The sequence below is a fragment of the Gigantopelta aegis genome, chromosome 10, assembly GCF_016097555.1.
Source record: "Gigantopelta aegis isolate Gae_Host chromosome 10, Gae_host_genome, whole genome shotgun sequence".
NCBI lineage: Eukaryota > Metazoa > Mollusca > Gastropoda > Neomphalida > Peltospiridae > Gigantopelta > Gigantopelta aegis.
In genome coordinates, this window is record NC_054708.1 from 52,543,814 (window position 1) to 52,571,460 (window position 27,647).

Below are 27,647 nucleotides of genomic sequence, written 5' to 3' on the forward strand. Positions count from 1 at the left end.
TTTCCCACATGAAGGCTGCATCATTTGTTATGCTTGCTAACAAAATAATTAATTAATAAACTTTAATTAATTATTTTTTTAAATAAATCCATATCTCTTATTTACCAAACGTTTGTAGTTCTCGTCAAAATGAAGGCTGGAGATGATAGATGTGTCGAGAGACGAGCCTCCGTCACTGTCGCCCCCTGGTGGCACCTCCACGACCCCCTCGTAAATCAACTCAACCCTTGACGACGTCTGGTCATTCACTGTCACCGTCTGTATGGCAAAGTGATGAGGTTCACTGACATCAACATTCTCTATCACAGTTTTTGAAGTGCGGGCATTACAAATCTGCTGGCAGATCTTCCCATCCAAAAATAGCTGGAAGAAAAATCAAATATCCAATACAAAATAATAAAGTCAAATACAGAAAGAAAGAAATGTTTTATTTAATTACGCACTCAACACATTTAATTGAGGGTTATATGGTGTCGGACATATGGTTAAGGACCACCCAGATATTGAGAGAGGAAACCCGCTTCATGGGCTATTCTTTTCGATTAGCAGCAAGGGATCTTTTATATGCACCATCCCACAGACAGGGTAGTACATACCATGGCCTTTGATATACCAGTCGTGGTGCACTGGCTGGAACGAGAAATAGCCCAATGAGTCCACCGACGGGGATCGATCCCAGACCAACCGTGCATCGAGCGAGCACTCTACCACTGGGCTACGTCCTGCCACTAAAGTCAAATAAAGACCGGAAGTGGAAAAAACTAAATCTATTAAAGAGAAGTGCCCAAACTAAAGCCTAAAAATATGACGATTGTAAAGAAATGGAACTTTGGAAACCAAAGACAATACATCGAAGCTTCAGTCACTTGATTGGAACTCATTAGATGATTTTAAGCCATCCCATTGGCTGTTGCGATGTTTCGGACCAGTCCACTAACATAGGAGGAAAATACCATTTGTTTGAGGTCAGGTGAAGTTGGAAAAAAAGTATGTGCTCATCAACTGGTGTATCAAAGGTCATGGTATGTGCTGTCCTGTCTGGGAAAATGCATATAGAAGATCCCTTGCTTCTACTGGGAAAAAATATAGCAGGTTTCTTCAGAAGACTACATGTCAGAATTACCAAGTGTTTGACATTCAGTAGCTGATGATTTAATTAATCAATATGCTCTAGTGGTGTTGTTAAACAAAACAAACTTTTAACTTTCATGTGAATGGAAATGGGTGTTCTTGAGGCAATGGAAGAATTTGATCAGTTGACTGGTTGTTCAGATATTTGGACCAGGCAATAAAAAAATTAGGTGAGGAAATATATGAAAAGATAAAAGTTTGTTTTTGTTTGCTTAACATGATTTTTCATAACAAAGAAACCAGATACTTAACAAAAATACCGCACACATTGAATGTTTCTATTTTTTAGATGATATAGAAAAACAATAGCTAAAGTGACTGCCCTCCACAAAATTGAAAGAAGCATGGTATTACATGTTAACCCTTTTAACGATGTGACCCACTCTGGACCAGTACATTTAAGAAACCTAGCAATAAAAAGGGTTTCATTTCAACTTATTTTTGTGTGTATATCCAATTAAGGTTCAAGCACACTTTCTGGGCTGTCTGTCCAGAACAGTGGGTTAGTTGTTAGTTGGCTAGTGGTTAGTGAGAGAGAAGAGGGTGTAGTGGCCTTACACCTACACATTGAGTCTTTAAGAACTCGCTTGGAGCCGGTACTGGGCTGCGAACCCTGTACCTACCAGCCTTAGTCCGATGGCTTAACAACTGCGCCACAGAGGCCGGCTATAAAAGGGTTAATGATTTTTCTAGATGTATGCAATGTTTTTGCTTCAGATCAAAGAAACATGAAATCCATTTAGGTAATCAATCAGGTAATGTACCTAATGGATATCTAATAGGTTAAGTGATACAAAATGAGTGTGGTTGAAACAACACTTTTTAAAAGTCAGTTTAATTACCCTGTATCCAGTCACAAATGAATTGTTGCTGTTCTCATCTTCAATTAACTTTACTGGTTGCCATGATAACATTATGCCAGTGTTTCCAATAAGGCGTGAAATGCGGAAGTTCTTTGGTGGTTGGGGAGTAGCTATAAATAAAAAATATAGAAATTAAAATATTAGATATGGGATAATTCTGACATTTAGAAGTGAAAAATGTCAAGCCTTAATGAACTGCTAAGGCATGACATTTGCATTGAAATTTGCTGATCTTTACTTTTGTATCAAAGATATTATATAATATACCTATACTAGTTATAAAAGGATAATTACTAATTTTAAAACATTAAATCTACTAAATTATTTAATAATTGTAACCTTCACTTTCATAACTGCTTTTGAAACATGATTGTTGTCTGAAAAATGCAATCTTATACAAATCAAAATATATTACAAGCAGGGAGAGGCCTTAATATTGACATTAGCCTGTTGGCCAATCCCAAATCACTGTATTTGTTTGCAGAATAAAATATTGTTTAAACTAAAATAGACAACAAAATATAGAATGAATTGCTCACACTGGAAAGAATAGTTTTAGCCACTTTTCACATGAAGACTAGTTCCTTTAAAATTATTCAAAAGTGGCTAATTTATAGAAAATTTTATTAGCCAAATGTTGTATCCACTATGTATAAAAATTAGGTTACGGCTAATTTGCCAATGAACAGAGTGAGCTTTGAGAATTTTATTAGCAAAATATGAAATGTTGTAGCCACTTTGTATAAAAACTAGCAAACGGCTAATTTGTCAATGGATAGGGTAAGCCCTGAGAATGTTTTAAACATAATGCTGTAGACCAGATAAATATACACTGGTCACATAACATAAGAAATGGCTACACATACAGATTTAACTGTTTTATATTAGTCCAAACCAGTTTACTGACCACTTTTTGGTGACAGTCGCTGCTGTCTCGGCGTTGTCTGAGTGGCAGACGACACGCTGGTCTGCGGGGGTGTCTGAGTCATCGATGTGTGATGAACATTTCCATTCGATCGTCTCACCGGGGTGGAGGTGGACACTGTAAATAATGTTTAATTTAGCTTTATGAAACATAAGCTTAATGGTACAATCATTGCAAAAATCCATGTCTAAGAATCAGTTATAAATATGAAAATGATTAATTATGCAACATGAAAATTATATTTCCATTATTTTATTATGGTTTGTTTGAACATTACACAGGGCTCAAACATAACAATGGCACTGACGGCAATTGCCATAGTTGCATTATGAATTATTGTCAGTATCAGTTGAAGGGACTATTTTTTCTTTTTATACATGTATTTGTTGAAAAAGTTGCTGTTTTAAAATTGCTGTAGGCAGGCTTAAAATTGCCATCGGTGAACATTTTATCCGTTGCAAAAACATTTCAAAATTGCCGTAGGTATCAAAATCTTAAGTTCATAAATGTTTTTTAAATAGGTCTGTCTGAGTGACATACATGTAATTAAAGCCTTTTTTCTTTCTTTTTAACTTATAAGAAAGAAGTGACTTCACAGATGGAATTGTTAAAACAAAATAAATAGTGTTAAAAATACTTTAATAACCCTCTGTCCTAGTCTTCATTATTCTAAAAAAATACAAAACCAATAACTCACTTGGCTGTGTGTTCTGAGGTGGAGTTTCCAGACTTCTCTCGGCTGGTGATATAACAATCTGAAAACATAAACCACATGAGCAGGTCTTTTTACATTGTACTCTATCAGTATCAATATCTGACTTGAGGCCTGAATTCCATCTAACTTCAGGGCTGCTTTCCATTTTGTGCATGTTTCCACATGCGAGTTGATCGATACAATGTATTTGCCTAGTATCTTTTCCGTATACATGTATATATTCCAAGACTCATTTTCAGTGTCTTAAAACTAAAAACCTAAAAGACTATGAAAATGAGTCTTGCTTGTTATTTTGATTTTGTGTGGTTTTTTATATAAAGATACTCTTTTAAACCCTGAAATTCTTAAGTTATAGTGAATACTAATAATTAGCATATCAGTGTGTTTAAAAGTGGGAAATACAGATAACAATCGAAAGGCGTATGAGTCCGGTGTTTAGAACGTTGCCATGCGCGTCAGATGAAATTGACTGTCACCGTAATTGGCTGCTAGAAAGTGGCCGCTCGGTAAAACAACACACACAGTCGGACTTTTTTCCTTTAATTCAAAGTGAAGATTGTTTCAAAGTAAGTATTTCTTGGTCTCAGTGAGCTCGAAATAGATCACAATATATGATTAGGGTGGGAAAATGTGATGGTAATCATTATTTTGACCGCAATTTTGTCCCGAGCAAAATTTCTCGGAACCGTTGTCCAGAAACAGCTAATGGTGGAATGGCTTGGGCCAATTAACCTCGCCGTTGTGCTTGCATGTGAGGTTAATCTTGATGAACTAGTAATCCTGAAGATACAGCTGGTGAAATACAATCAAAATGCAAAAGAAAAATAATAATACACAGTCAAAGAAATCAGGTTGCTAAAATCTTACCGACAGCTACTAATAATTGCCTTTAATTGGGTAAAACTATTATTGAAACCGAAAAAGTTACTTACTGAAACTGGTGCGTTCAATGGTGTCAGCTGTCTGTAATGTTCCGAGTCTGCTGTACCAAGATGTGTAACTCTGTCAACCAAAGATGGAGTGGTCTCCCCTTGCTTTAATGACTGAAGTTCTTTCATAAGCTGTTGGATCAGTTCATTTTTTTCTTTACATTCCTGAACAAGTTGTGCTACTTGTGTCTGCAGTGCAGCAACATCAGAAGAATTTTGCTTTAGTTTTTCCAAGTCATCATACTGTAAATAAAATTATACCATTATGTTTTTAATTGTTGTTAAGTGGGGTTTTTTTGGGGGGGTGAGGGGGGGGTGAGGGGGTGGGTAAAGATCTTCATAGATTGAATAATAATAAACATATATAACATTTCAAAATTAATTTACACCAATGACTGAAAAATGTAAATAACTACAGTAAAATCTCTTTAAACTGGACACCTATGGGACCATGTAAAAAGTCCAGTTATAAGGTGTATCCGGTTTAGAGAGGCTACGAAAGGGACTGAAAAGTATCTAGTTTGGAGAGAATTCTGGTTTATAGAGGGTCTGGTTTAGAGGGGTTTCACTGTATTTAAAATTAACTGAATCTTATAACAGTATGATGAAAAAAGTAAAAGTGCTTCTTCTTTTTTTAGAATACTTAAGACATCTGTTGAATTAATAAAGCTGAAAGAAAGAAGTGTTTTATTTAATGACGCACTCAACACATTTTATTTACAGTTATACGGCATCAGACATATGGTTAAGGACCACACAGATTTTGAGACGAAACCCGCTGTCGCCACTACATGGGCTACTCTTCCATTTAGTAGCAAGGGATCTTTTATTTGCTCTTCCCACAGGCAGGATAGCACAAACCATGGCCTTTGTTGAACCAGTTATGGATCACTGGTCGGTGCAAGTGGTTTACACCTACCCATTGAGCCTTGCAGAGCACTCACTCAGGGTTTGGAGTCGGTATCTCGATTAAAAATCCCATGCCTCGACTGGGATCCGAACCCAGTACCTACCAGCCTGTAGACCGATGGCCTAACCACGACGCCACCGAGGCCGGTTAATAAAGCTGAAATAAAGATGACTCACAAGACCATAAGTATGATGTTTTACAAAACTACCACAATACAGTCATTAAACCAAACTGAATGTCATTAAACCAAACTGAATGTCATTAAACCAAACTGAATGTCATTAAACCAAACTGAATATCATTAAACCAAACTGAATGTCATTAAACCAAACTGAATGTCATTAAACCAAACTGAATGTCATTAAACCAAACTGAATATAGCAGTAAGCCAGGATTGTTTCTAGTTTGTACATTTTGAAACAGTTCACTCTAAAATTAAAAACAAATCACTACAGGTCAAGTGATCAGCAAACATTATCTATGCTGTAACAATGAAAGACAAGCAAATATATACATGTATTACTAACATAGCTATTAGTAGTACCAAAAATCTATATGATGAAAGGATATAGGTTGCAACTTAATATGGTGGGTTTTTTAAAAAACAAACAAAGCAATGAAAATACATTTTGCACATAGAAAGAAAAATACAAGACTGTTATCAACAAAAGAATCACAACACTGGACTATAGTTCAAGTTTATGAATGGTACATTGTTGTTAAAAAATAATACAGTATATAGTGCACTAGTATTTTACAAAATCAAGTAAGAAATGCACATGACTTTCAAAATCAAAGAGCCCAACATCTCATTTTTTCAAGTCTCTAGAACACAAACCATTTTACAAAAATTAGTTTTTTGCCACAGACAGTAAAAGTGAAGAAGTGCTGAACATGAGTGTGCCCCACGACCATGGTGATCTATCAGTGCAACACGCCAAGTGATTTACCCTGTGTTTCAGCAGTGTGGCCGATTCTTCAAGTTTCGTTTGCACAGTGAGATTTTTGGCCTCCACTTCTTGTAACTTCTCCAGCTTGGAGCGCAAAGTCTTCAACAAGCTGTTTGGATCATCCTCAACAAATGCATCTCTTGGAGCTTTGCAGACAGTTCTAGAGACTGATGCATTAACAGTTTTACTTACTGGAACACTTTTAACTGGTTCCTCTGTACAAGCATCTGATGACTTTGATGATGTTTCCAAACTGATAGAAGGTGTGTGGTGATTAACAGTTTTACTGGAAGAATGTACAGCAGGCAGAGTTGAGGTACTGGTAGCAGCTACATTTGATGTATTGGAAGTAGCCAAGTTTGATGTATTAGAAGTAGCCATGTTTAATGTACTGGAAGTAGTCATGTTTGATGTACTGGAAGTAGCTGTGTTGGATGTATCTGGAGTGGACATATCTACAGCAGGATAATTAGGGTTATATTCAATGTGTATATTAGTTTGACTACTAACAGTATTACATTCCTGAGGCTGGCTCTTCTTCATCTGATGGTGTAACTGTAAATTCAAGAGTTTATTTTCTTCTTCAAGATGACCAAATTTGTGTGTTGCAGAACTATTCAAATTTAAGTTTCTACATCTGAGACAACCCACTTCATATTCTTGTTCATCCATCCTTTTATTCTGAACATCGCTAAGTGAATTACTTCTCAGGATTTGACCCGACTCTCTAGTTGGTGCACAGTTGGTCTTATTTAACAAACTGTAATACAGTCTTTTAAATCTCTCCAATTCAGCCATCTTTTCCTCCAACTGTTCATTTAGTACACGGTTCTCTCTCTCCACACTGGCTAACTTCTGAAGTCTGGACTTCATCCCACTGAGATCCCCTGAAGTGAGAAACTGAAGTTCGAGAATCTTCCCTTCCACCTGATGCTTCAGCTCAATGTTCTCCAGCTCGAGAGACTCAAGAGATTCAATCTGATACTTCAACTTTCTGATCTCTATATTTTTCTCTTCACACTCCCTCTCCAGGCTTGCGGTTCTCACCTCCAACGATTCCATCTTCTGATGCTCCGAGTACAAGGAGGAAAGTTTCTCCTGAAGGTGTTCATTTTCAGATTCAAGATCCACAATTTTATTCAACTTTGACTGAGCAACCTTTAGCTCAGCCTGAAGGTCCGACTTCAGTTTTTCCAATTCCCTACAGCGGGACAGCAGTATCTTTATTTCCGCTGGTTGCTCAGGCAGAATTTCTTTGTCTTTACACTCAGTAGATTCTGATTCTGATTGACCAGGAGGATTTTCTGAAGTCTGACAGTTGCAAGATCTCATCAAATGATCAGATTTACATTCTTGGGCACCTGACTGTACCGACCGTGGTCTGGGTTTAATGTACTGTTCAGGTTTTGTCAGACCAGATTCAGTAAGAAACTGTTCATAGCTTCTCGCAGGCCCTACAGTAACAGCTGAACTAGTCATCTCGTGTTGATCAGTGGTAGGTACAGATGGATTTGTATGGCCAGTTTCTTCTTCATTAACTTTCTTATCTATTGCTTCTACTTCCAGGTTCCCAGTCCCGTGTGCTCTCTGTGGTGAAGTCTTGTTACAATCATTGGTAGTCTGTGCCGTCGATTGTCTTTCTGCCTCTAAGTGTTCCACTCGGACTTCTAGCTCATCTATTTCCTGTTGCAAGTTACTGTCTGAAAATCCCCTCGTCTGAAGTGGATTAGTGTTTTCAGAATTCTGTAAATGAGCTTGTGAGTTTCTGTCCCCCTCTTGAAGAGTTCCAGTGTTAGAATGTAGTTCATCAAGACGACCATTATGGTCTTTAGAACTGTTGACCTGTTGGTTTTCAGTTTGCTGTGATGCTTCTTTCAAGTCATTTTGCACCGACTCAAACTGCAGAGTAATAATTTATAATTTCATATTTAAAACACCACTCATACTATTTATGGAAACAAAATTTGAAACTAGAAAAAAAAGAGAGAAAAAAGGAATATATTTGGTCATGTGATTTTATTTTTCAAGGCTCCAACTACTTCAAACTGACCACACTTTGCAATTCAGAATATTTTTCTTGCTTAACACTTATTAACAGTCTGTTACACATTTTACAAAAACATTGTGACTACATAAGGTTGGAAGGTTGGAAGGTTGGATGAATACAGTGACTACATTACCATAATCTAAAACTTTGGGTAGGCAAATAAAAAGCAGACCTTTATTCTAACAAGAGGAAAACAGGGGACATTTTTTAATTGTTAAACTAACAAAGAGGAAAAGCAAAATAAAAAATAAAATAGTGTTCTAACCCCGATGTTTAAAAAGAATGTATAATCGCAACTTGCCCTTGATTTTAAGTCATCATATTCATGTCTGACTTGTTTCAAATCATCATTTTCCATTTTTAACTCTTCAACACAATCTTGAAGTTTTGAATTTTCCTCTTTTAAACTCTCCACTCTATCCATCTTAGCAGCACAAAACAAATTTACATTATAATTAGAGAAAATATGTTTATATTAGTCACAGAAAATAAATTTACATTATAATTAGAGAAAACATGTTTATATTAGTCACAGAAAATAAATTTACATTACAAACACATAAAACAAGCAGTCGTACATTATTTTAAAACATACGTTTTTGTCTTAAAACCATCCACTTTAAAAAGCACAAACAAGTTAAAAGAATATTTACAGAATTCTTCAGGAGTTTGAGAGAAGCAGAAAACTCACAAGTATAAAAATGTATAATGCTATAAATGTGATTGACTAAAACTCATGTTAACTAATCAATAAAACATTCAGACCATAAGCTGACTTAACAATAAAGTCCAATCAAGCAGGAAGATGTTCACTGTCCACTTGCTTCATACTCATGTAATACTTTTGGCCACACACAATTCAAACAATGAATTCAAATCAATCTGGCTTGGTCTTCAACACCACTTCTTAGAAGTGTACAACTGAAGGTGTGACCTGGGATATTGAAATGGGGTGCTAACTGTGGAACTTTAGCTGCTGTCTTATTGTACTTAATAGTATGTCTATGTCCTGAAAGTCTTGTGCTAAAAGCATTAACAGTTTGTCCCACATACTGAATTTGGCATTTGTTGCAGTTGATACAATAAACTATAAAATTAGACTGGCAATTAACTGTATGCTTAATGTTGAAATTTTTGGAGACTGTACATTATGATTTTTCAAAAAATATTTTTACGTTATTACAAAAGGTACAATTACATTACAAGAATATAAAGCAAAATACATGTATAACATTACAACAGAAATATATAAATCTACATTATAATCACACAATACAAATATAAATTAAAATCACAGAAAATAAATGTACATTACAATACAATCATTAAATACAATTAAAACAAATTTTTTTACAATACATGCACAGATTTTTTTTTTACATTTATTATTAAAAACAAAATTTACATTCAATCACAGACAACTGGTTTGTATTAAGATTGCTATTACATTTATATATACTAAACAACAAATGAAAAACAAAACTTTATTTATTTTAAATGATTCAGTTTGAATCACGTTAATTTTTGTGTATTAAAATAATGGTGTCTTGTGTACATTTAGGCCAATTTTGACAGTCCAGTGAAATTACATGTAATTGTATCATGAACAAAAATTATATTAAAAAATTCAAATTCTTTTGTTATTCAGTATAAAATATATACATATTTATAAATAATTAATCATCATGTTTTTAAATACAGTCAAATTTAAGCAATTCTGGTTACAGATTTATAAATTAATTAGCCTGTCTACATGTACCGGTACATATAATGATATTGAGCTAAAACATCTTACTACACAACCAACATACTATTTTAGTCATTTCAGGATAACTATTTGCCAAATTATTAAACCTTACTAATGTCAACTGGCTATTATTACAAATGTTAATATTAACAAATATGTATACATTTCAATGGAAATCATAAAAAAAAGACAATTATTATATACATGTATGTGCATTATAAAAATAACAAATTGTGATCATGCACTTTAATATTAGTGTGATTTTGTTTTTTAATCGTATGTAACCATGTTCAATAAGAACTATTTTATATTTACGAACTTTTTTCTTATGGCAGTTTTAAAGCTTTGTTAGATGTTTTGTGGGGGTTTTGTAGGTTTTAGCTTTGTTTCGATTTAAATATTAAAGGTATGATCTTTTAATGGATCCTTGGAAAATTGAATGGATTATTGTGGTATAAAAAATGTAAAGTACCACAAATCATAGAGAAAGACTAAATCTGAAAAAATAATAATTAAAAACAGACATATTAATGTATAAATCATGATGTGACATATAGTAAATATCATGCAATGGTTGTTCATGTTTTTCCTGTGACAACACTAAAGTCAATGGTGATTAAGTGTAACCTTGCCATTCAAACAGTAAATATCAACTCCTATAAAGTATGAATCATGCTACATCATTGTGAACCAACAGTACCGAGATCTGCTATTTCATTATCTGTGACCTTGACCCTGAGATAGATGCTATAACCATGCTGCAGTGACATCATCATGTGCAGTGTGTATGTTATGTACCCGATTCTGAAGCAACGTTTTCATTTGTCCAATCTCATCCTTCACTCGTTCACACTCGGTCTGCACAATCTCCTTCTCCTCAAGGAGTAGCTTCAGGTGACTGATTTCCAGACGAAGATCGTCCTTGTCTGATTTTAGCTGAGTGATCTCTGCGTTCAGTTCCTCCATCTCAACTCGCAGCAGTTCCTTTTGTTCTACCACACAGCGGAGTTGCAGGATTTCCAGAGACAGCTTATCATTCTCAGAACTCAACTGAGAGATCCGTTGTTGGTATTCAGCATTTTCAGTTTGGTATGTCTCAAACACTATTTTCAGGTTTAGCAGCTACGACAGAATTTTAATTAACAATAAGCTCATTACAGACAAATGCATGTTACAAAAAACCCACACAGGAACATGATACGCCCATCAAACATAGGTCGCAGGGACCTCGTTACGGTATACAACACACCGCCATCCCAAGTTGTATTTACATGCAGGGTTTGATGATACTATATTAGCTGATAGGGAAAATATGGCATGGACAAGGTTTTTTTTTTAATGTACAGTTATGTGTGAAATATAGGTTGCAATGACCTAGTTATGGTATACAATACACTACCATCCCAAGTTGTACATGCATGCAGGGTTTGATGATCTTATATTAATTGATAGGGGGAAGATATAGGTTGGACAAGGTTTTCCTTTAATGTACAGTTATACATGCAATATAGGTCACAATGACCTAGTTATGGTATACAACACGCCACAATACCAAGTTGTACATGAATGCAAGGTTTGATGATACTATATTAATTGATATGCTCTGTTTTGGAAATACAACCCATCAATGACTGGCATATAAAAATAGTGTTTTTGGGATTGCAAAAACATGACAGTTTAAAACTTATCTATGGTTTTAGGTTTCTGGGGTAGCTTATATTCAGTTGAAGTTCATGCATGCAGTTTGGGCACAGACTTCAGCCAAATAAGTTTAGTGGTTAGTAAAAGAGAAAAGTCAGTGTTGTGGCCATGTACATCATGCCCACAAATCCGTGTATCACAGAATGATGACAATGCATTAAGTTCTTTTCTTCCTTGTTTACTACCCTAGGTATAATCCTGTAGTGAAAGAGGAAGTGGTTGGCATGAAATTACCCCCAACGCATAGTCCTTTGAGTTAAAACTAAAGTTACCTGTTTTCTTAGCTTGTTATATTCGATGTTCATCTGTTGAAGTTGTTGTTCTGTGTCCTGTAGGTCCATGACCTCCATTTCCAGACACCGCAGAGAGTCGAGTGCGTTCGCTCGCATGTCGTCGATACTTCGACACTCTTGTTTCCACTGATGCAGTTCTTGTGTTAGTGAATCTATCAAGATTTTCTACAAGTATAATATGTTAAAAAATTAATAATAGAATTGTACAGACATAGCATTAGCCAAATTATTTAAATTTCCTTTGTGTCCATTGTTCTTAATTCTATATTATCAGTTGTACATCCATCTGTTAATAAAAATGCTGTATATATATTTTTGTTCCATGTGCCAATCTCACATAACTGGTCCAAAGGCTGCCAGCCCCACATTTTTTATCCCCTATTGCTGTGCTCAGAAGGCTGAAAATACATTATTTTAACACCACTTTGTTTAAATTGGGGGAGCATGTCCATGAAGCCATCTAATAGGTTTACAATCTCAAAGGTTTGTTTTCTTTAATGACACCCACTAGAGCACATTATTAATCATTTGTTATTGCATGTCAAAGTTTATACTCTCAAATACATGTGTTTTCATCCCCATTAATCATTTGTTATTGCATGTCAAAGTTTATACTCTCAAATACATGTATTTTCATCCCCATTAATCATTTGTTATTGCATGTCAAAGTTTATACTCTCAAATACATGTGATTTTCATCCCCATTAATCATTTGTTATTGCATGTCAAAGTTTATACTCTCAAATACATGTATTTTCATCCCCATTAATCATTTGTTATTGCATGTCAAAGTTTATACTCTCAAATGCATGTATTTTCATCCCCATTAATCATATGCTATTGCATGTTAAAGTTTATACTCTCAAATACATGAGTTTTCATCCCCATTCATGCCATTGACAGTGGCCCTCATTTTGGTAATTATGTGCAATATTAAAAAGATATTTAACAGTCTAATGCAATATTAATGGCAATATATTCAGGGGAAGGCTCTGAGTTTTCCTAAGTAGAGGGTGCAGCTCAAAAAGGGAATCTGTATTGACACCAGCTTTTGGAAAAGTTAACATATTTGTTGTACACTTGGGATGCATAAGGAAATTTGCAGTGCTTTGTGGTGCACACATCTGGAATCCAGATTCTGGATCTATACTACTAATATTCAAACTTGACATCAACAGCTTCAACAATTCAGCTGGTTGGAACTGTTTTTGGATCAGACATTAGCTTTATTACTCATAAAGTTTAATTTAAATGGGGAAAAGAAACAAAATTAAAATAATAATAAAAAAAAAAAAACATGACACAAAACATGTTCTGCACCAACCTTAGCAGCTAGTTCCCGGTCTCGATTGTCTAGTTCAGTTTTCAAGGCTGCCGGGTCGTGAAGCAGCTCTTCTCGTCTGTAGTGTGATGTGCGTAACTCAGATCTCAGTTTGATTGTCTCAGTCTGTATAGTCTGTACAATGTTGCGATCACTTCGCTTGTCCTGAAAAATAAACGTCTCTGCTATACCATGTACATGGCATTTAATTTTCATAAAATACTGTTGTTGTTTTTTAAGTGAGCTTTTAATAAATTTACTAATAACAGAATGAAATAACAGATTTACTTACAACAGAATGAAATAACAGTGTGTGATATTAAAACATGGAAATACCCGTAAAACATATACTATAGCTCATATTCATAATTGTTACTTGCAAGGGATCTTTTATATGCAACATCCCACAGACAGGGTAGCACATAGCACGGCCTTTGATATACCAGTCGTAGTGCACTGGCTGGAACGAGAAATAGCCCAAGGGGCACACTGACAGGGTAATAAGAACAATAACAAAACAAACAAAACAAAAGAAAACACCAACAAACAAATGAGACTAACCTTATTTTTCAGCATCTTCTCAATGTTGAATGTCCAATTTTCTAAAATTTCTATATGTCTTCTTTTTTCTTCTAACTCTTTTTCTAATTTATTTATCTGAATACAAATCAACAGAGGCAATTAATATATTTTTTAATAGAAACAAATATTAACACTTTGTTTTAACATGCAAGAATGTTCTTAGAATTATTTATTTAACAAGATATGGAACATAAATATTTTTAAAAATAATTGTACATGCTATATATTGATATAAATAACTTCTTTTTTAAAATCTACATTTCTGAAATGAATAGTGATACTCTACTTGTTACTGGAGCCATCAAAAACACCAAAAACAAATAATAAAAAGAAAACGAAAGAAAACAAAATGAAACCCAACAAACAATACCCCAAACAAATAGGATTTAAACACACTCATAAAAATCATAATTGTTTATTTGCTTTTGTTAGCCATTTTTTTAAATATATAATAATAATGATTTGTTGGCTTGCAGCAAACTGTTGTATTTTAAGTTCCATGTTGGTAATATTTTCCTACTTAAAATATATACTGTACTTCCAGCATTAATAATATTTAAAGACCAATACTTATTTTGCAAACATGTATCAACAGGTATAGAAAATAATAGCATAATGAGCTGCTATTATTTAATTAAATAACTTAACTAAAATACTGAATAATATTAGTATTTTTATTTATCTTGCAACATAATTTATCTAATTAAATTCACATTTCTAATTTATAAAATCTCATAATTAATATAGTGAAACTTATCACATTTATGTTACAATAAAACTGAATTAAAATCATTAAAACATTCACCATAAAATGACAAAGAAAACTGAACATTAATAAAATATTGAAAAAAACACCTACTTGTGAAAAAGAAGAAATATTTAAATCATGCACATTTGTAACTTAACACTTTATATCCTAGCACCATTATTTGTGTATCTTAGCAACTGTTAGCAGCACTAATTTTAGTTCTCTGATTATGACTAGTAAGCTAGCATTAATAAGATATATATACATAGTATAAATTAATCATGTACATGTGTAATTAGTTGTTGTTGTTTTTTAATATGAAGGTCTATATACTTATATAGAAGGTATGGCAATGGTATTCTGTAACCAAAATAAACTACTAGATAATGTCAGTACATGTATTTGAATTGTTTACGCCTGTTCCTCAGAAAGGAATATGAAAACAAAACCCATAAATCCAGTGCTATTTTTAACACTTTACCCACTAGGTGTATTCACTACACTGTTTATTGTGGTCACTAACCACTAACCAACTAACAACTAACCCACTGTCCTGGACAGACAGCCCAGATAGCTGAGGTGTGTGCCCAGGACAATGTGCTTGAACCATAACTGGATATAAGCACGAAAATAAGTTGAAATAAATATGGTGTTGAGGTTACCTCACTGAAAACTGTTCATACATGTAGGTCTAAAAGAGTGATGTGATACTGCTGACTATACCAGTAGGTTTGTTTTGGCTCATATAGTAGGTTTATAAAATATTAAATATTTTGAGATGAAGTGTGGATAATACTATATGGTAATATAAAATTGAACACTGGTTATATCATCTTAATCCTTCAAATTCTGTGTTTTAAAAATCTTATAATATAAAATATTATTTATAGAGAACTTTTATTGCTTCTTTTATATATATATATATAAGCTCTCGCTCTCTCTCTCTCTCACTCTCTCACTCTCTCACTCTCTCTCTCTGTTACATTCATTTCAGTTCATATTTAAATTGCATAAATATATTACTGTCATGGCATGTATGTATTACTGAAAAGGCCTAGTAAGTCGTATAACTTGTGCATAATCCATTTGTTGTTGTTTTTGTTGAAAAGCAATAAATTATGTTTCAATCAAATTACCTGAAAGACAAATAATGCAATAATAAAAGATGAAACAAAAGATGACAATAATAAAATGGGTTGAGAGCAAGAAGATGCCACCTGTAATTAAAACAGTATTACAAATGGCACTTATTTTGCTCTCAACCGACAATATACAGGTGGTGTGAAATGCTGTGAACACTTGATGACGACGTATGACACATCTAAAGAAAACAGCAGATTGAATTGAAAGCTGAAAAAGAAGACTACGTTACAGAGCAAGAGCCCCGCACCCGGTGTGGCAGTGCTGACTACATAAACAGTGCTACATCTACATGGTATCGAGATAGCTTTGCTGACACACTTCATATACAGAAAACATCCAGTTTTAAGCATATTAATAATGTTAACACATTGTTAGGATATTTTGGTAAATTAAGGTGTTTTTAGAAAGATGATTACATGTTGGATAAATATTGTTTATATAAAATTATAGCAAATTATGTTTTCTTGCATTATATAGTTACCATTGTAATAAAATAGCATCTGAAAATTGCAAAAACGAAATCAATAATACAAAAAATTAAATATATAGAGGTATTTTTTTTTTTATTAAACAAAATATTTCATATTTAATACTAATATTATCTTTTGCAAAATATTTATTATATTTTAGGTCTACCGTTTTTTGACACTTTCATTGGAATTTTATACTCGACAATGAATTCTTTCATATGGTGTTGTTTTGGGGTTATTTTGGTATGAAATTAATACTATGCATATTTTACGGAGAAAAATAACTTGGTAATAGCAGACAAAGATTCTTTATCATTTATGAAAGGTTAATTAATTTTATATAACAGAAACCAGTGTCAGAAAAGCTAAGTAAAAGAAATTCCACTACGTACCCAGCATGGAGTTCTAATTCGCAATGTACCGTACCCAAAATAAAATAAAAGTAAAAGAAAAATAACCCAAACCTTGTGATTGCGTTGGACGAGACTGTGGTGAAAACATTAGTGATGTGCGCCAAACATTCCCCTCACTTACCTTTTGGCGCCGGCGGTAAGCAGGGGGGTGCTAGTAAAACAAGTTGTCAGAGTAGTCATGTGGCTTTGTACTAACATACACTCTATAGTACACATAACAATGTTGATTCCTCCCCCGCCCCTCCCCCACACACACACATATTATTGACCGGCAGTACCCAGGGGGGTGCTGGTAAAACAAGTTGTCAGAGTAGTCATGTGGCTTTTTACTAACATACACTCTAAAGTACACATAACAATGTTAGCTTGTTCTGTCACCACATTACTGACCAGTTTGGTTTTGCTACATCTCTGTTGTTCATATTCTGTAGCTGTATACATAATTTGCTTTTGTTCATCAATAATAAATTACATAAAATGTAAAAAAAAGAGTACATATTTACATTATTTATTTGAACAAAGACAGTATCTGTACCAGTTAGTTAATATACCATGTACACAGGTCCTTTTTTTTCTTTTTTTTGAGGTGTGTGTGTGGGGGGGGGGGGGGGGGTGAGTAGTGGTGGAATGTATACAGTGAAATTTAATTTTTATGCTTTTCACAATTGGAAAAGCTTTTTTAAAAATCTATTCAGTTTTTTGTTTTCAACAGAATAAGTTAGTAATTAGGATTGGTTTATTTGGGTGGGGGGTTTGGAGGGTGGGGGTGGGAGGGATTTTATCTGTTGGGTTTTGGGTTGGATTTGTTCAAAAGCAGAATCAGACCATAGTGGTGAAAACGGTTTCCAGAGTCATGAAGAGTAGTGGGTTACTTTGAGCTTGTTATCCAATGAATAAGGATAGTAAGTTTTCAGGTTGTGCTAAAACCAGCAATTTTAGCCCTCAGACCGGAAATGAAAATAGATTAGAGAACAAAACCTGAAATTTGGCATGTCTGCCAAAGAATTATATTTTTAACTTTAAAACAGAAAATTCAATAACAGAAATTACAGGAATCATTAAGGTGATACCTTTGTTGTTATAACTAAAAAATCACATCTGAATTTTATATTATAAATCGTATTATCTCTGGTCAAAACTGTCTAACTCATCAAACTTAATGCAACCCCTGCAATTGCCCATGGCAATTGAAAATGCTGTGGAAATTGCCGTGGAGGTTTTCATTCTCTACAGGACTTTTTTTGCTGTGGACTACCGGTATATCAGAATTTTGTTGACATGCCATGTTCTTAGCCATGGACATAATTATTCCTAATTGCAGGGGTTGTTAACGTCGAGCTTTTATGTCCCTATATTTATCTGTAATAAATAATCAACTTTTACAGACAATATTTCAAACTGGCAAGACACTGTGGAGTTATATGTTTTAAAAAATTAAATAAAAAGAAATATAAATATTTAAGAAACATTTTAAATTGGCAAGCCACTGTATTTATCTTTTTTATAATTATAACTTTTAAAAAACATGTATTTTGTTTATGTTTCTTGAATTTCAGTGTGGTAATATTAAGTAAGTGTTCAGTTTATTAGAATATTATGGTAAATAAACTCTGCATTAACACTAACCTCATCTTTTTGCAGCTTCACTTCAGTTTCAGAGGCCTCCAGTTGTCTGCTCTTTTCTGACGTCTGTAAAAAATCATTTTATTAAGCATTTAGACCAAATTACATGTTTTTCATAGTAAAACGTAATGTTAGTGACTAATCAATTTTTATCTGTAAATAAGAAATTAGGAGAGAGAAAAAAAGAAAGAATAAAGGGAACAGTAGTAAGTCTTCTTCAAATAAATAAAATGAGCACTTCTACACACACCCACACACCCACACACCCACACACACACACACACATTTGAGGTTAGGTGGGTTTTGGAGTGCATACAACATTTAATTTTTGGTAGATAAGATCATACAAATAATGAATCCACTTGATAAGACCCTGTCACCCTTAGGGAAATTGTTTTAATTATCAGTAGTAAAATTCAAAATGACTGCCAACAAAATTGATTATGACGAATAAAAGTGAGCTGAATACAACAAACATGTGTATAGATCAATCTGCTGGCAACTTCAGTCAAAACAAAAACATAAAAGAGGGTTTTTTTAAAAATTATTATTCAATAATTCGGAGCTTCAAACACATATCATTACAGTATATAATGAAACGTTACATGTTCTGTTAAAACACAGAGTTATTAATTAATACAAGAAGATATGTATTGCATCTGAATACTAAGTACTAAGATACATGTATTGTCACTTTTTTCTTATTTTACCAACTTTTTCCGGGGGTAAAGATAAAAGAGAATACAATTCAATCTGCTTCTAACGACGTACATGTGTGTGAGCTAAACATGAAATATAATTTGGCTGAGGGTTTTTTTCATTCCACAAATATGTATGTAGTATTTGATTAAAAGCAAACAAAGGTTGATAATATCAATATTTGAACTATTAATAAAAAGACCAAAAAGAAGTACCTCAGCAGTGTTAGGTATCCAGTAACACATTTTACACTTAGGTCATCTAGGAAGCAATACCAAATAGTTTTAACATATTGACAAAAGTTTCCTTTGTAACATAACTATTAAGAATCTGCTCTAATAAGTCAGCCCACACAGCTGACTTGTGTTCATACTAAAAACATAACTGTACATAAACACAGAAGTACATTACCATCAAGCAAGACATATACCTTTGACCATGTAAAAACACTGTCATCATCATCTATCCTACTTTCTGCACTACTGTCTTTTCCCTGTGAAAAAAAAAAAAGTCCAGAAGTTTTTAGAAAAGTTAAGTTATATCAATATATTCAGATGAAGAAATTTGCTTAAACTAATTGTATATAAATCACATGTTCGAAATAAAGTTTAGTTTTAAAGTCATAACTAGCCCTAGTTTATGGTCAGACCTCATTACAATGACCACATTTATCCCTGGGTCACTTTATCATTATAACGAATTTGTCATTACATTTAAATGTAATAAAATATATTTCTAAAAAGCATTATTAAATCTATTAATTAATAGGCCTACATCAAGGTGCATTCACTGTCAATCATTTACTAGTTAAAGACTAGCTTAATTTCCAATGTTCAGTCTTTGACAACTTGTATAGTTCTCCCTGTAACTACCTTTCTATCTGAGCTATTCTATCCTTTCACCATTTAATTATTAACCACAGGTCAGGTCTGGTTAGGGTGTTTAACGTGAACATTCAGAACAAGCTGTTGTAGCGCATGGCTGTCCTGGGCACAGGTGCCGGCCTTGACCAGTTCCTCCGTCCAGGACAGGACAGTTTTAACCACAGATCATGCACACATATTTATACCTGTAACTGTTTGAGTTATTCTATCCCTGATGTCTTTAACTGGTTTTCTACATTTGAAACCACATGGATGTATTTATAAACCTGTAACTGTTTGAGTTATTCTATCCCTGATGTCTTTAACTGGTTTTCTACATTTGAAACCACATGGATGTATTTATAAACCTGTAACTGTTTGAGCTATTCTATCCCTGATGTCTTTAACTGGTTTTCTACATTTGAAACCACATGGATGTATTTATAAACCTGTAACTGTTTGAGTTATTCTATCCCTGATGTCTTTAACTGGTTTTCTACATTTGAAACCACATGGATGTATTTATAAACCTGTAACTGTTTGAGCTATTCTATCCCTGATGTCTTTAACTGGTTTTCTACATTTGAAACCACATGGATGTATTTATAAACCTGTAACTGTTTGAGCTATTCTATCCCTGATGTCTTTAACTGGTTTTCTACATTTGAAACCACATGGATGTATTTATAAACCTGTAACTGTTTGAGCTATTCTATCCCTGATGTCTTTAACTGGTTTTCTACATTTGAAACCACATGGATGTATTTATAAACCTGTAACTGTTTGAGCTATTCTATCCCTGATGTCTTTAACTGGTTTTCTACATTTGAAACCACATGGATGTATTTATAAACCTGTAACTGTTTGAGCTATTCTATCCCTGATGTCTTTAACTGGTTTTCTACATTTGAAACCACATGGATGTATTTATAAACCTGTAACTGTTTGAGCTATTCTATCCCTGATGTCTTTAACTGGTTTTCTACATTTGAAACCACATGGATGTATTTATAAACCTGTAACTGTTTGAGCTATTCTATCCCTGATGTCTTTAACTGGTTTTCTACATTTGAAACCACATGGATGTATTTATAAACCTGTAACTGTTTGAGCTATTCTATCCCTGATGTCTTTAACTGGTTTTCTACATTTGAAACCACATGGATGTATTTATACCTGTAACTGTTTGAGTTATTCTATCCCTGATGTCTTTAACTGGTTTTCTACATTTGAAACCACATGGATGTATTTATAAACCTGTAACTGTTTGAGCTATTCTATCCCTGATGTCTTTAACTGGTTTTCTACATTTGAAACCACATGGATGTATTTATAAACCTGTAACTGTTTGAGCTATTCTATCCCTGATGTCTTTAACTGGTTTTCTACATTTGAAACCACATGGATGTATTTATAAACCTGTAATTGCCTTTCTCTTTGAGCTATTCTATCTCTGACATTTTTAACTGGTTTTCTACATTTTATTTTTTAACCACATGGATGTACACATATTTATACCTTTAACTGCAATTCTATATATTTAAGCTATTCTATCCCTAATATTTTTAAACCAGTTTTATACATTTTATTTTTAACCACATGGATTATGTATAGGCCTTCCTATTTGAATTATTCTATCCCTGATGTTTTTAAATGGTTTTCTATATTTTATTTTTAAACACATGGAAGTATTTATATCTGTATCTGGTTTTCTATTAAAATATTTTGAGAAATTCTATCTGACATTTTTAACTGTTTCTTTTTTTTATTTTATTTTTAACCTGTAATTTCCTTTCAATTTGAGGAATTCTATCTCTGACAGTTTTAACTGTTTTTCTATATTTTATTTGAACCACATGGAAGTATACCTGTAAGTGCCTTTCTATTTGAGCTATTCTATCCCTGATGTTGCCTCGTGACGTCGACGCTGTGCCTCGTCCACTATCAGGAACACTGTCCAATGATAACGCCGTTCTCGATGTCTGCACTGAAGATGTATCCAATGAAGTGACAGTATTTTGTTGTCTGACACTCTCATTGGCCAGACTCTCATCGACACTGGCGTCTTGTCCCAAACTCGGCAGATAGTAGGACGTTCCCTGTGCGAAAACTTTCATCTTTGACAAAGATGGCGGCCGTGTTTTTGGCAGAGGTGGAGCTGTAGATTCGGTGCTGGGTTCTTGGCGAGCAGTGGCTCGTTTTGCTCTCTTGAAGTGTGGGCTTGACACGGTAGAATCACTGTCATTCTGTGAACGCGAATGGCTTAGTTCGCTCTCCGACTGGAGCGTGAGACCAATGACTAACTCTTCTTGTTTAGAGGAACTCTTTGGAGAACCAGAAGATGTTGCCTTGGCAACACTCTTCCATCCACTCGAAACAGGAGTCGCTTCCACTGTGTTAGTGTTCATTGACTCAATGGTTTTCCAATGTTCCTCTTCGGTGGGCGTCTCTACGTCGCCTGATTCAAGTTTTTTCACAATCTGGGCAACAGATATCTGAGGTTCCTCATCCATTTCAGTATCTGCTTCAGATTTGCGGAACAGTGAAGTGCCTTGAATCTGAAAATAATTAAGGATAAGACAAGTTTAATAAAAACTACCATACACCATCCAAAATGCATTTCATCTAATGATTTTCTATTTTAAAATTCGTTTAGCCTATGTATAAGCACATTGTGTTACCAAATGCGTTTCTTAGAAATCAAAATACTGAAAGATTTAACACAATAGAAGACTAAAATGTACACTTGAAAATTATGAGTAAAATCTAATTTTAGGTGCAATCTTTGTGAGATGCAAATTAGATAAGTGTACTATTCACTATGGAACTGCAAACTAATTTTAATTTTTGTACTAAAATTAAAATATCTCCAAATAATAGTAAATCTTTCTTAATATGTAGATGGTATCAGATAATTTGACTTAGTTATCCCTGCAAGTCCAACTGATGCAAGTGTCAGTCTTATTTTATCTGAAGTGCATTAAAGTTTCACGAGAGTTTAGTATGCACAAATTTACAATTGTAACAAAAACTAAATATTTTCAATTATTATTGGTAGATTTCTCATTTTTGTCCATGGATAAATTTTATTTATATCAAAGTACACCAATATAATAAGTAAATATAACAAGTAAAGAAGTTCTAGATTCGTACAAAATTACATGGAAATGAATACAACAGCACCATATAAAATAATTCTGGATATATAACCAAAGTGCACAGGAACTATAAAAACAAAAAAACTAACAAGCTAACATGGGATAGAAAGAAGGTTTGAGAATATAAATATTTTAACACATCACATAATAATTATGTAAAGTTGCCAGAGGGTTTGAGTATATATAACATATCACAACCCTGTGAAGCTGGGTTGAGTATAAGAAGGCACATAATAATTCTGTAAAGCTGGTGTGGTTTTGAGAATACAACTTATATTACAACCCTGTGAAGCTGGGTTGAGTATAAGAAGGCACATACTAATTCTGTAAAGCTGGTGTGGTTTTGAGAATACAACTTATATCACAACCCTGTGAAGCTGGGTTGAGTATAAGAAGACACATAATAATTCTGTAAAGCTGGTGTGGTTTTGAGAATACAACTTATATCACAACCCTGTGAAGCTGGGTTGTGTATATCAAGACACATTAACTCTGTAAAGCTGGTGAGGGTTTGAGGATATAACACATCATCATAACCCTGTAAAGCTGGATTTGTTAGTTAGTTTGTTTTGTTTGACGACACCACTAGAGCACATTGATTTATTCATCATCGGTTGTCAAACATTTGGTAATTCTGACATATAGTCATCAGAGGAAACCTGCTACATTTTTCCTAATTCAACAAGAGATCTTTTATATGCACTTTCCCACAGACAGGAAAGCACATGCCACTGCCTTTGACCAGTTATGGTGAACTGGTTGGAACAAGAAAAACCTGCTACCTAAAAAGACTATCTCAAAGTTGCAATTGCCACATTTTGCCATTTGACTTAGTCTTAACAAGGAATCTTTTATATGCACCATCCCACAGACAGGATAGTACACACCACAGCCTTTGATATATACCAGTCGTGGTGAGCTGGGTTTGAGTTTGCCAGTATAAATGTACAGAATAATTCTGTAAAGATGTCCAAAGATAACAATGTAAAGTTCTGTTTACCAATATCTAAGAATCCTGTAAAGGTAGCCAAATGCTTGAAGACATAAGACATCACAAACAGGGTTCACCCTGTGGATTGCCAAATTAGCCAACTGCTAATTTTTGTATAAAGTGGCTACAACATTTAGTCCTTGGCTAATACAATTTTCCTTAAATTAACCACATTTTAATATTTTTCAAGGAACTAATCTACATATGTGAAAACTGGCTAAACCAAATTTGTTCCAGTGTGAGCCCTGCCTAACCAGATGAAGTTGGGTTTGAACATACGAGTATATATTAAAAACTATTTTTTAACCTTCATGTGAGGGTATAAGGATATAACACATTACAATCCTGTAATGCTGGGGGTTTAAGTATGTTGAAGACACATAACAATCCAGAAAAGACATTGGAGGGTTTGAGAATATATAATTAATACAACACAACCCTGTGAAGCTGGGTTGTGTATATAAATACACACATAAAGCCGGTCTCAGTGATGTCATCGTGGTTAAGCCATCAGACATAAGTCATCGTGGTTAAGCCATCAGACATAAGACTGGTAGGTACTGAGATCGCAGCCAGGTACTGGCTCCAATCCAGACTTAATGGGTAGGTATAAGACAACTAACAACTAACCCTCTGTCCTGGACAGACAGCTCAGATAGCTAAGGTGTGTGCCCAGGACAGTGTGCTTGAATCTTAATTAGATATAAGCATGAAAATAACTTGAAATGAATGAAATGGTTGAGGATTTGACCTATAAAACCTCAAACTGTAAAAGCTGGGTCAAGTATACAAATAACAATTTTTTTTAATTGAATAAGGGTTTGAGAATATAAGACATCACAATCCTGTGAAGCTGGGTCGAGTATTCAAATACACATATAATGGCAGTTATTGCAGCTATTGCAAAATAACTGTTTTTAATGTAAATACGGTAGAAGACTTCACCAATAACACATCGCAACCCTGTGAAGCGGGAGAATAGTGGAACTCAAAATAGCAGAATAAGGATGCAAGGATACTGTACAACTTGAGCAGAGTATGCAAGAGACAGGTGGTACATTACAGGAGATATAGTATACCTTTATGGGCTCCAGAACAAGTATGGCACCATCAAGGACAATAAGTTTACGGTCAAGATGTGCAATATCCTAAATTAAATTTCACTAAAATCATTTCCACTTTATTAACATGCAGTGATTAGTTATGGACACAGTAACAAATTTACTTCGGTAACATCTTAATTATAATATAAAACTTAAATCAAGTGGGTGAAGGCTAGGAAGGCACTAAGTAATAATCTATATAAAATATCACATAAAATATGTGTCAAGTGCAGTTCTGCATCACAATTACATAAAAATTATAATTGTAGATCTATACAGTTTTGATACATAGCATTAACACATACCGTAAATCCTTTAATAAAAGCCTAGACTTCTAGACCCGGCCAGGGTTTCTGCCAGAGAAGAAATTATTGGGTATGGCACTATGAAAATGAATATTTGCTGAATGCAACCGCAGTCGACAGTGGGTATGGGGGGCCTCCGCGAGAAAGAAATTGGGTTAGGTTTAGGGCTAGGGTTAAGAAAATCATACAGTAATGATAAGAATCATTAATTTTGTGAAAAGGTTAATTTAAAAAAACAAATTTGCAAAAGTATTTGGGTATGGCGCCTTACCCGTTTTACCTTCTGGCAGAAACCCTGCCTGTGGCTTCTAGTCCAGACGGGTTTCTATTTTTGGAAGCAAAATTTTCTAACATATTGGTAATTAATTTTAAAAAGAACACCAAAGATGATAACCTATCTCACATTTCTTTATGGTATTGAAGAGTCAGATTATTACATGAACAAACTGTTATTAACAAAACCATAAGCCTTTGACGTCATGCATTGTGACGAGTCTTTATGTGGACATAACCTAACAAAGCTAGAATATTACCAGAAACAGGCCTTTATGAAAGGCAGATATCTTCTCTCTTTTTTTGTGACTCTTTAAGACTCAGACCTCTCTTCAAGTATTTACGGTATTCTAACCATCTTTGCATTTTGATGATTATGTAGATCTGTTTAATTTCGTGAACTTTCAAATTGATGTACTGTACATACATGTAGATCTATACAACTTTGTAAATTCAGAACTTGAGTTCAGTTCTTTTGTTATGTCCAATATATACACAACAAATGTACACAAATTTATATATATGTCACTGGAAAACAAGTAAACTTTTAAGAGTTTGTGAGATTTGCTGAAAACCTCTTTAAAGTGTAAATATTATAGTGAAACCTGTCTAAACTGGACCCTCAATAAACCAGAATTCTGTTAAAACTGGCCATGTTTTATGATCCCAAATTTTCTAAATTGTAAACCGTGACCCTCTAAATACCAGATCCTGTCTAAATGGGTCCCCATTGTGATTCAGTTTAGACAGGTTTCACTGTATTTGTTAATTAAATAAAATACTTTTTTTCATTACGTACCGGTTCAATAGTATCTTCTTCGACATCGTCGACTTTAGATGTTGACGACACACCGTGTAATGAGTTCCGGGGCGGACTATCTCCGGAACTGGGTTGTTTCCCTGTCAAGCCTCGGACTGTCTGCATTACCCTCTCTGACTCGAGAAATTGTAAATTCCGTTTCGGAAGAATTTCCATCGAGGGACCCTGATCATCTGAAGTGATTGAAAGCATTTCATAAAATTAAAAAACAAGTTCAAGTTTAGTCGGGGGAAAATTTATATGAATAATCGTAATGCATTCAAAAGGATATTTGTGTACAAGATTAAAACTGTTAAAATATACCTGACATGACCTGTTTTCTGGGGAAAATAAAGAATTTGAAATTTTTTTTAAAAAAATCTTAAAATATTTTAACAGAAATGAAAACCACCAAACACTTCCCCCAATTTGCACATCATTTCATTCTGCAAGTTAATAAAACACATCCACAATATAACCTGAAAAAAATGTATTAAATGAAAGAAAACAATTGACAAAATTATCCCATGAATTAATGTGTTTAAATACTCAACCTACTTAGCTGGATAAACGTTTGTATATTTGATGAGGACACACATGTACATAGTACCGGTATGTAAAATCCAAACCTGACTTGCTGAAAGACAACACTACAAATACTGTTCTCAAATACCTATAGCAAAATACTGATCCTATCACAAGCATGTGACTACTGTTAACCCTTTATTCTCTGAAAAAAACCCAACCACTCAGTATTATTGTTCAAACCTGTAGCATTGAATGTAATATCCACAGAAAGACATTGATCCTATCACATGCCACTGTGACACTACTCATATTAACCCTTTATGAAAACTATCTTTCCTGACATCACGATCTGGTCCAGTGAAGTTTTTGAAAGGAATAACTTCCATGTAACTGTGATTTTACAGGACAGAAAAAAAT

General features: G+C 34.0%; 2 protein-coding genes across 7 annotated transcripts in view; both read right to left on the reverse strand.

Annotated features, from left to right (window-relative positions):
- LOC121382563 (golgin subfamily B member 1-like) overlaps window positions 1-27,647 on the reverse strand; it is a 141,142-nt gene that overhangs the window by 4,547 nt on the left and 108,948 nt on the right. For 4 of the 6 annotated variants that reach the window (XM_041512029.1, XM_041512032.1, XM_041512031.1 and 1 more), the window contains 13 exons: window positions 26,703-26,896; window positions 21,942-22,631; window positions 19,641-19,703; window positions 18,515-18,577; window positions 17,010-17,039; window positions 14,094-14,189; window positions 13,536-13,697; window positions 12,191-12,376; window positions 4,567-4,806; window positions 3,617-3,674; window positions 2,902-3,036; window positions 1,974-2,104; window positions 106-363 (listed from right to left, as the gene is read on the reverse strand). In XM_041512029.1, the coding sequence (XP_041367963.1) occupies window positions 106-363; window positions 1,974-2,104; window positions 2,902-3,036; window positions 3,617-3,674; window positions 4,567-4,806; window positions 12,191-12,376; window positions 13,536-13,697; window positions 14,094-14,189; window positions 17,010-17,039; window positions 18,515-18,577; window positions 19,641-19,703; window positions 21,942-22,631; window positions 26,703-26,896 (2,306 nt within the window). Of the gene's footprint in view, window positions 1-105; window positions 364-1,973; window positions 2,105-2,901; window positions 3,037-3,616; window positions 3,675-4,566; window positions 4,807-12,190; window positions 12,377-13,535; window positions 13,698-14,093; window positions 14,190-16,939; window positions 17,040-18,514; window positions 18,578-19,640; window positions 19,704-21,941; window positions 22,632-26,702; window positions 26,897-27,647 lie in introns of those variants that run through there. The other 2 variants (XM_041512030.1, XR_005959180.1) reach the window with 2 other exon arrangements.
- Window positions 5,523-12,175, reverse strand: LOC121382565 (ninein-like). The gene is made up of 2 exons (XM_041512034.1): window positions 11,016-12,175; window positions 5,523-8,894 (listed from the first exon to the last, which is right to left on the reverse strand). Exon 2 carries the CDS (start codon window positions 7,900-7,902, stop codon window positions 6,325-6,327), a length of 1,578 nt encoding a protein of 525 aa, XP_041367968.1. The 5' UTR covers window positions 7,903-8,894; window positions 11,016-12,175; the 3' UTR covers window positions 5,523-6,324.